The sequence below is a fragment of the Sinocyclocheilus rhinocerous genome, unplaced genomic scaffold, assembly GCF_001515625.1.
Source record: "Sinocyclocheilus rhinocerous isolate Xijiao unplaced genomic scaffold, SAMN03320098_v1.1 scaffold469, whole genome shotgun sequence".
Lineage (NCBI taxonomy): Eukaryota > Metazoa > Chordata > Actinopteri > Cypriniformes > Cyprinidae > Sinocyclocheilus > Sinocyclocheilus rhinocerous.
In genome coordinates, this window is record NW_015636034.1 from 503,132 (window position 1) to 514,139 (window position 11,008).

General features: G+C 36.8%; 1 protein-coding gene across 1 annotated transcript; it reads left to right on the forward strand.

Annotated features, from left to right (window-relative positions):
- Window positions 1-2,138: 2,138 nt before the first annotated feature.
- desi2 (desumoylating isopeptidase 2) lies at window positions 2,139-10,672 on the forward strand. The gene is made up of 5 exons (XM_016562108.1): window positions 2,139-2,777; window positions 7,784-7,856; window positions 9,192-9,285; window positions 9,401-9,542; window positions 9,683-10,672. Exons 1-5 carry the CDS (start codon window positions 2,739-2,741, stop codon window positions 9,923-9,925), a joined length of 591 nt encoding a protein of 196 aa, XP_016417594.1. The 5' UTR covers window positions 2,139-2,738; the 3' UTR covers window positions 9,926-10,672.
- The last annotated feature ends 336 nt before the right edge of the window (window positions 10,673-11,008 follow it).

Here is an 11,008-nt window from a genome sequence, read left to right on the forward strand (position 1 = left end):
AACCCTATGAAATCATGAATAGGAGTTCCATGAATTATCTTACCTTTTCTCGAGAAAACAGTGCTATTTATGTTTTCAATGTAAAGATTGTGGACCCAAATTACAGGTGTCTGTCACTTTCTTTTTAAATAGCTCTTAAAGATTAATAGGTCATCTGTGTTAACTGAAAGGGATAGTTCACCCAAAAATGAAAATTCTGTCGTTAATTACTCACCCTCATGTCGTTCCAAACCCGTAAGACCTCCGTTCATCTTCGGAAAACAAATTAAGATATTTTTTATGAATTCTGAGAGCTCTCTGACCCTCCATAGACAGCAATGTAATAACCAAGATCAAGGTCCAGAAACGTAGCAAGGAGATCGTTAAAATAATCCATGTGACATCGGGTTCAACCGTAATTTTACGAAGCTACGAGATTACTTTTTGTGTACACAAAGAAAACAAAAATAACGATTTTATTCAACAATTTGTCTCCTCTGCATCACCCTAGCGCCATTTTGGAGAGTATCCACTGAACGTAAACAGCGTATGCTGTTCTGTTTCAGCTGCGCCACACGTATACGTTTTCTACATTGTTTACGCTTTGATTTGAACGAAAACAACATATCTGTCATTCTGTCATTATTTACTCACCCTCAAGTTGTTCCAAAGCTGTATGGGTTTCTTTCTTCATAGATCTAAACACAGAACGTTGTTAACCAAACAGTTGACGGTAGCCATTGACTTCCATAGTAATTTTTTCCATACTATGGAAGTCAATGGCTACCGTAAACTGTTTGGTTACCAACATTCTTATTATGTTATCTTTTGTACTCAACAGAAGAAAGAAAGTCATATAGGTTTAGAACAACTCAAAGGTATGTAAATTATGACAGTTTTCATTATTGGGTGAGCTGGCGCTTTAAACTTGTTCTAATGTTCATAAATTTGCAGTATTCTAAGTTAAACACGCCCAAAGTATTTCCAATTCAGGTTCTTCCCCACAACCTTTCCTTTACAGCCTTCCTTCCTCATATTTGATATGAATCTTAACATGTTTATATGGCTTGTTTTTGCATGTCATTTAAGTTTTTCCTACGCAGATTTCAAACACAAATTCTTGCATAGGCAGTTAGTGAACAAGACCCATTGTTTTTTAGGGTGTATTACTGAAGCTGGTTTTGGGATTAGATACTAATAACTTGTAAATAGTTTTTATTTTAAAATTTGTAGTTGACGATCTTGACAACTTTATATGCTCTGTTGTGAAAAAATATCTTATTTCTTTCCACTCAGCTTTTGTGATCTTCGTGCTGTATTTGCAGTCCAAACATATGGAATCCCAGAGTAAGCAATTCATTTCTCCTCTGTTATTCCTCTAAAGATCATCTTGGAAAATGACTAATGATTGAAACTATTAATCTGCTTTCTTCACAGGCTTGATCAGCTCTTGCCTCTCTATATGTTGTTGTCCCAATCTGTCATTACACTCATCATACTGTGCATCAGCTTCTACGGATATACCTCCATATATCGAGACATGCTTCAGAAGAAATGTGTGTGAATGATTAGTTAGTAGATTGTGTATAGTGTACATATGCGTGCGCCTTGTTCGTTATTCATTGAATTTTCTGTTTAAATTATACTTAACCATTCAGTTCAGTGGGACAATTTACGTACAAATTAATTCATGAATGATATACACATCTTATGTTTTATAAATAACGCCCATTGTCAGTTTTCAAATCACATATATAGATACTGTCACTTTACTATCAATGAGCCGCCTTTAACAGAATCAGAACTAATTTTCTAAAACTATATGAAACCATATGTAATTATATGTAAATTGTTGCATTCGAAAGTGGATTCAGAAAGTAATACAGCTTGTTTTATAAAAAAACGAGAAAGTGTAGGCTACTCTTCCCCCCCCCAAATGAAATGTATACAGTCACAAGCTCTGTTAGAGATAATATTGTTATTTTATAAATTGCTTTATGTATAGATTCAAAATATGTAATAGTTAACTATTTTAATGGCATAATTATTTATAACATTATATATAGGTAACATTCCACAAAACAAAAGAATTTACACAAAATATCTTGTTAAAAAGTTTGACATATGCTTGGTTTTAATATCGTATGGGTGTGTAACGATGCTTTAATGTAATGATGAGGTGTCCATGTGTGGAGGCTGTTTTGCTCTATAAAAGCATTAGAGTGGCAGTAATGCACCGCTGTGAGGTTGGCCATCATCAGGCACGCGCATTCAGTTCAGTTCTCCTCTCCTCTTCAGACACAAAACGGGGGAGGTTTCTCATATCTCGGGTGACAAAACGTCTTCCTTTTATCTGACGTTCGTCTGCTTTCATTTCCGTTCCCTGTAAATATCACTTCGTCGTCTGAATGGCTGTCTCCACGCAAATTCTTATCTTTCTATTGTGTGCCGTTCATTTTTGTCTCCGCTGGTCATGAAGCTAAATGGCAGTTAGCCTAGCAGCATCGCTACTCCCTGTAGCTGGACTAAAAAAAGTGGCCTAAAAATTCAATGAATGAAAACCCCCTTCAGGATCAGCTCTTGGATGTCTCTAAACTGTTACAAACCAGCAAAGGTCAAGAGGACGTAGCAAAGGTACTCACGAGGGGAAAGAAAATAAGTCCGTGTGCTGAGAAAGAGAGTGAAAAGGAAAACGGAGGAGGACAGCAGCAGCAGCTTGTCGGCAGCTAAAGTGAAAGAAAAACACCAACATCCCTGTGATGGCAAACGAGCCGGTTATTCTGAACGTCTATGATATGGTAGGTGACTTTAAACAAATACAGATAACTCGCTCCCTTGACAGAGGTGTGTAGTATTGGCATTAGTTCAACACATTCTTTGGCTGTGTCTCAAAACCTTGTGAGCTGCCTACTTAGGCAGCATTTTGCACATGCTTAAACGTGTACGTAGTCAGCTTGCTAGGTTTTGAGCCGTGTCAGCATGCATGCATGCATTTTAAAACTCCATTAGTAAATGCAATGGAAAATATAACGTTTTATAGTCTAAGGAAATGTGTGCGGTAGCTATTTGGAAGCTTATCAGAGAGGATCCAGCTTTTATTTACTTGCATAAACCGTACTTAAGTTTAACCACGTTCCTGTAGTAACAGATCAAGTTTGTTAGATGTAGAATTTTAAGTATTGAGATGACAGTCTAGCTGAAAGCTTTGACCCAGTTAATTCAACTGTCATTGAATCCACCTGTGTGATCTGAGGCAGCTGTTGAGAAGTCACGCTAAACATAATGGATGCGTTGCTTTTTAAAATGACAAGAGAACAGCTCAATTAATCAGCATTACAGCAATATTACAACCCTCTTTTATAGAAGTTTCAATTAATAGCTAATTAATATTAAGAAACTTGAGTGTCAGAAAACAATTCTGCAGTGTGTAATTTTCTTTTGTCAAACTCAAAAGCATCAAGCTTTGCTTGAGGACAAGCAAGGTACAAAATAAAAGCCAAAATGGAATATCGCATATAAGTGGAGCAGAGTGACATGAAGTGCTCCTCCTGGTTCAAAGTGTTCTGTAATCACTTCACTCCAGGTTTTCTATTTCCTGCTCGAGCTCATGAGGGGTGTCAGGGCCTACACCACAACAGCATTTTATGGGCCTAAAAACACAAACTTTTGAAAACGGGTTTCAAAGGATACATATACTACACGACAACAATGTACTACAAACTAAATTTTTGTGTGTGTGTGTGTGTGTGTGTGTACAGACCACAATGTTGCCTGAACAATCCCCGTTCACATGGATCCTCGAAGACTACTTAAAAAGCTGTATTATGCATGCCAGGCCAGTAGTTGGCAATGTAAAGAAACACTATGTTAACAAGTATTATGCTTGCATCACCGTTTTCACAAATTCACGTTTTCTTGTCGTTTACACAGAGACGGTAACTGTATTGTGCACTTTGAAACCCATTTCCAAAAGTTTGTTTTCAGGCTTCCAAAATGCAGTTGTCATGTAATTGAGCTTCCAAAACGTATAAAGTTTTTTTTTTTTCTATTTTTAGTTGAAAATGGTGTAAATGCCCCCAAAGTGCAAGTTTTTGAAAGCAATACTATTACCGTCTCCGTGCAAACTACAAAAATGCAAATTTTGGAAAATGGTGACGTCACATGCACGTGTATTACACGTTCAGTCTATAGGAATGCATATTTGCGCAGGCAGGTAGTGTTTCTTTACAAAGTGACATCGCCAACTACTGGCCTAGCATGTGTAATACAGCGTTTTTAGTCGATTTGGCAGAACTGTCTGAAGGGGGATCGTTTTGACAACATTGTTGTCTGTATTTTATTTTTTATTTTTTCAAAAAGCTTTTGCATTGTTGTCATGTAAACATACCCTCAAGAGAGTGGAAGTTGTGCAACAGTCCATTCCAGAAGTAAAAATCCCATTCATCATCACCATACAGAAATTGCTTTTTAGCGATAAATTATAGGCTAAGACATTAAAGACAGACCTGCTCTAAGCTATGAGGTTGTTAATTGATGGTATATGCTTTTGTTGGGGCCATCAGCCCACATTATTTCAATTTATTTTTAAACAATCATGTTCAACAGCAGAATTTATGTTGGAAAAACTACATTACCCATGATTCTGCAACCAATTACAGAATTGAAACAAGCAATTTGCACCAGAAGAACTCTTTACCGCCCACCCACTCCCATGAAGCAGTCCATTGAGTCCATTTCCCTACACTCTCAAAGTACTTGAATATTTGTATGCATAATATATTTAGCAATAAATGTAAATATGCACATCTTTTAAATTAATAGTCTAATATTTTTCCATCATTTTTAATTTGATTATATAATTTACAATTCTTTGGATGTATAGGATTATATCCTATAATATTATTTAGCCTACATTGTGTAAACCACTGTAGAAAGTCACTTTGTGCTGTGGAAGGCCTTTTTTTTTTTTTTTTACATTAAAGCACATGCATTTTACCCCAAATGTATAAAATGTTGTGGGCTGAAAAAAATACTGGAAAAATTGACCATACCTTTTAAGTGTCATTGATCACTGAGTAATGTGAATAGTCTACATTTAAAGATTTAGTCTGTCTCATGTGTCTCATTGACCCTTTGAAACAGGGTAATGGAAATGTATACTTTCCTTAGGCCTCTACTCATAGTAGTATGTTGGACTATTTTAAGCTTATGTTCTCACATAAAGATTAAGGCTAGAAATTTGAGCTGCTCCAGGATTTAAAGGATTTAAAAGATGTCAATCTTAATTAGGATGGGAATCACATTACAAGTTGTATGCCCTTAGTTAAGCCTATAAACCATGTAGGAGATTTGTAGCTTATAAAGCTGGAAATGGGAAATTTGTCAGTAGTAATCTTTCTGTTTTGACAGATAAATGGCCTGTGATTTCTAAAGTGTAATTTGAAATTGAGGCTAATTCATTGTTTCCACGAATATCACGGGTTTGTGTCATGAACCTAGGTTCCAGCCTGACCATAAGGTCTTTTACTGAAATAAAGTCCCCTTACAGCAGTACCCATAGGAACTTATCAGAGTGAGATCTCCCACATAGTTCATGTCAGAGCTTGTAGATTTTATTTTCTAATCGCAGTTCTTGGCATGAGAGTACTTTTGCTGAAAATCACACGAAGCCAGTTGCTAATCACAGAGAGACTAATCCCCAGTTCTGTGATGAAGGATATGTATAATAAGCTTTGAAGTAATTGAGGCCAGAAGGATAAGTGTCTTATTTGACAACCCTGAACGATGAGGAGTTGGAGAACCGTCTAGCTCAGGGGTGCCCAAACTCGGTCCTGGAGGGCCGATGTCCTGCAGAGTTTAGATCCAACCCCAATTAGACACATATGAACCAGCTAATCAAGCTCTTACTATGCATACTAGAAACTTCCCGGCAGGTGTGTTGAGGCAAGTTGGAGCTAAACTCTGCAGGACACCGGCCCTCCAGGACCGAGTTTGGGCACCCCTGGTCTAGCTGATCAATTTTTCTCATCCTTTTTCACATATTTTTGAACCAACTTTTCATATTTTTTAATTCTTTTAACCAAACAACACTTTATATTGTGCCAATTGATATATTGCAAATGTAGTTAAATTAGTGCAGTAGGTTAATGCCATAAAAGACATCTAGAAACCAGCTGGTCCAGTGACGTGAAATACGTTGGGTGTGAACACAAAGGTTTGTCAAGCGCTGAGTCACATTCAGGGCTCCAGACTGCAACCATTTTTTCTGCTGGTGCGAGTAAATTTTGTGCGCGGTTGCACTGGCGCGACCACCGTGTCGTTCAACTCGCGCTGCCATTTCTATCGCATATGAGAAACATCAAACGGCAAATGAAACGAAAGCGTAACAAAATCCTGCTACTTGCTTGAGCTGCGCAGCGCGGAACGTTTATCAGCTCGGACCGCGACGCAAACAAACTAGTCCGAGCTCAGAACAGCTTTACTCGGGAACCAGAATTGAGTTTGCGACAGTGTTACAGCACAGCGCTGCAAGATCTAGTGAGAAGCCTTTGAATTAGCCGCAGAATGAATAAAGGTTGCTGCGAGATTTACTGAGAAGCATTCAAATTCTGCACAAAAATCTGTTATAAACCGATCAAACAGCGCTGACATAGAAAACCAGAAGCAGTAACGCTAACTGTAACCATGGTGTTGTGGCAGAAATAGTCAAATGTTATTACATTATTCATTTCAGGCTTTTGTACAGCCTTTTGAGACAGAAATTTTCAATCGAAATCAAGCAATTTTCAATGACTTACAAGCATTTCACACAACTGTTTCCAGCACTTTAAAGCTACTAAATGATCCAATTTGACTGTTATTTTCAATACATCAAATCACCATTATAACCTGTAGATGGCAGCAGAGGAGCACTTATTGGCTTATTAGTCATTCATTTATACTTTTTCCTTCATTTTTTGAAATTATAGAATAACAATTATAAAATCACTATTATAAAATATCAAATCATCAAGAAATCAGATTTTGTCATTTCGCTATTTTTTTTAAAAATTATTATTATTTTGTTTATAAAGTAAAAAATGTCACAGAGTGCTTTGAAAAACACTTTTCTTCAATTTACGACTAAATCACACAATCACTGAAGTTGTTGGTCAGTTTCATATAAGACTATAGAAGAATAATGGTACATTTAATAAGAGTACAATATATGTCTTTTCTACATAAAAATTAGGTTTTGCACATGTTACTGTTGTTAATAAAATACATTTTGTAAGTTTCCCAACTCAAGCTTAGTGCTTTACTTTCAAATGTGTATAAACTTTTAAAAAATAAAAAGAAATTAAAAGAATACTGCACATTGTAATCTCTGAGTTAAGTCTAATTGTTATCAAAGCAATTGTCAGTAATACAGTTAAAATGGGGAAAATATGTGAACGATTGCATTGCAGGCTGATTTAAAGTGTGCCCCTACATTTTCTTCATGTGCTCCTAAAAGTGTTCAGTCAGGGGCTACAGTGCTCCTAGTAATAACAGTAAGTCTGGAGCCCTGACATTGCCTGTCTCTACCTTTTTATACAGTCTATGGTCTCTACATATCCATACCCTGCAATGCACGTTAGCTCATTTTGAATGTGGCAATCATCTTGGATACTTTATTTCTTTAGTTTAATTGTTCTAACAAATGGTTTTAATAAGTCATAATGGAGTAGTAGTGTAATTGTAAAGGTAATTTGCTTATTTTTTTTATAATTTCACTTTTACCATTTGACTGTATGTGACTCAGACTTGTTTTGCTTCCTTATAGTACTGGATTAATGAGTTCACTACCTCTCTGGGAATTGGAGTCTTTCACTCAGGAATTGAGATCTATGGCAGAGGTAAGGCTTGCATTATGACTCAGACACAAATGAGTCAAGCTGTTCAGAAATCCAGTGTTTAACTTGCCTGACTGCAACAAAGAAAGAAGGAGGTGTCTAAACATGACTAAACCTCACATCGTAGATGATCTGTGGATGACCTTGACATTTTAAGCAGTCTCTGCCTCCAAAGGCTTCCAGTTTAATCAGATGAAGAGGAGATGTTTTGTTTGGCAGTTTGTGAGAGTTTGCATTGGCCTTCTTGAATGATGTCTGTGTGAACAAAATGACTAAAAAGAACACACGGCCTTCCAGGATGTTTATAAGTATGGACAAAGTGTTTTCAGTATGTTAATTGCACTACCAGCACTAGATACTGATCATCAAAGTTTGCTTTTCATCTTAACCCCAAATAGACAGATTATATAGACCTATAGCATACTAATATAGCATCCTCACTTCAATGTGTAAGTTATAAAAATAAGTTTATTTACACTATCTACACCCATTGTTGAAGTGTGAAACAATAACTAAAACTAGTAAAAACATTTTCATTAATTGAAATAAAACAAAATATAAATATTAAAAAAATAAAATATTTGTACTGGAAGTACTATAATTCCTAAAATACAACTGAAATAAAAATAAATTAAACTCAATAGAAATAATAAAAAAAAAACTAATAAAAATGAACTTATAAAAAACTTAAAATTAACTTAAAATTTAAATATATACAAAACTTAAAATTAAATGAAAACTGAAAATTATACAGATTGTAAAAAACAATATAGTATAAATAATAGTATATGAATAATTATAAAATAACACTATTGTTAAGTGCTTGTCAGAGTGTTTTAACACTCCGATTTGGGGTGAGCAATAAGTAAAAAATAATGTATATCACGATTGTTTTTTCTGCCAAGATCACACTCTACAGTCTAATCACAATTCTTCTGAAATAAACTAAAATTTTGTTTAAAATTTTTAGGTACAGTAGGATTTTTTAACAGTAGTGTTCAAGTAAGAAACGTTCACTTAAGTCACAACCAACTGTGTATGTAAACCTTTTGTGTTTTTGGCATAGCCTTGTGTGTATTTGAGTTTAAGTGCAAAAGAGAACTCGGTCCAGTACTCATGTGCTGTGACAGCCAGTTTCTGCGTGTGCGCTCTGAAAACCGTATATGTCAGAATAGCATGTGTGTAAAATCATTTAGAATTTTAAACTGACAAGACTTTAAAATTCATGCAAATTATAAAATGTGCTCCTTAGCACATTTGTGTGCTAACAATCTCTGTGTAAAGGCAGATCGTGGAGAATCTTTAATAACCTAACTCATACTTTCTCTTTTATTGCAGAGTTTGCCTATGGAGGACATCCTTATCCTTTTTCAGGTATATTTGAGATAACACCTGGTGACGCCACAGAACTGGGAGAGACATTCAAATTCAAGTGAGTCACAATATTTATCACTATGCTGATCAGACTGAAAGGATATGTCTGCAAAAACCTCTTCCCCTCTCAGCCTTTTTCTCACACCCTCTTTACTTTCTACTTGCTTTCTCAGAGAGGCCATTGTTTTAGGGAGCACAGACTTTACAGAAGAGGATGTGGAGAGAATTGTGGAGGAAATGGGGAAGGAATATAAGGGGAACTCCTACCATCTCATGCACAAGAACTGCAATCACTTTTCCTCAGCACTATCAGAGGTGAGCTGAAGGAAGTGTGTGTGTGTGTATGTGTGTATATATATATATATATATATATATATCTATCTATCTATCTTTTGGGTCCACGTTGCCGTAAAGAGTCTTAAAATCTCACGCTATCTCCCTCACGTCTGCGGCAGATCCTCTGTGGTCGAGAGATCCCACGCTGGGTGAACCGACTGGCCTACTTCAGCTCTTGTGTGCCCTTCCTTCAGAGCTGCCTGCCAAAGGAGTGGTTGACGCCGGCCGCACTGCAGTCCAGTGTTAGTCAGGAGCTCCAGGGAGAGCTGGAGGAGGCCGAGGATGCTGCGGCCTCTGCCTCGACGCCTTCCTGTGCCGTGGCACCCGCTCCCAGACCTACTCGACACCAACCACGCCGATGAACCCTGCTGCCTTGAGTGACAGGCCATCTCTGGTTTGCTGTCAATAGAGCCCTCACCCCCTCTCCTGAGAGACTAGCAATTCACCAGCGGACTAGATGAAACCCACCGTCTGTGTTCCCTGATTTATTTCAGTACGCTCAAGTGACCGTTACGGGCCTGGAAACTACCGATCTTGTTTACTGTAAAACCTTCTATGGGTTCGTCAGTGTTTTGGCTTAATTACGTTTTGGCCTTTTATGTTTTGTTTTAAAAACTCAGGACTTGAATACAATGGCTTTGTTTAGTCACCGTTTTCTTTCTTTCTTTTTTTCTATTTTTTAATGCTTTTCTTACGCTGGAGTTGCGCACTAGCCTTTTTCCCCTTATTTCTACAGAAAGCGCCTAGTCGGTGAATATGAGACATTTTTTTTTATGGAGAACATTTGTTTACAGATTTCTTGTGTTCCAATCCGTGTATGATTGTGTTGTTGTGTGCGGGTTACAAAAGCCAAATCTCCACACTTTTGTAATGACACGCATCCCACACTTTGGTGACTGTGCCTGAAGATTTTTACCGTTACGTGCTCCGAGAGCTCTGCACTCTTTCTCTACAGATCTCTACCTGTTCGGTCTGCTTTGAGTTGCAGGCTTCTTGTCCTATGAGAACTTCCTCAGATGTTTTACACCTTTTTAGTTTTTAGAGTCTTATATGTACTTGAGACAACATTTGTATTCCATTTTATGATTATTAAAGAAAATATACAAGTCTGTTCTCAAACAAATTATCCGTTAATTCTGACAACTCAACGGAAACATACAAGCATAATTCATTATTTGCTCACTCTCTTGTCATTTCGAATCCATGTGTTTGTTTCTTTTATCAAACAAAAATACAGATGTTTAGCAGTATGTTTGAGCTGCTCTTCTCCATATAATGAAAGTGAAAAGTTACTAGTCTCCAAAAATGACAAGTGCCATGAAAGTAGTCCATACAACTTGTGCACTGTATTCTAAGTCGCCTGAATAATGTATGAAAGCTGTGTGAGGAATGGACTGAAATTTAAGTTATTGAATAATTGAAAATCTTGCTTGAGAGCCATGTTC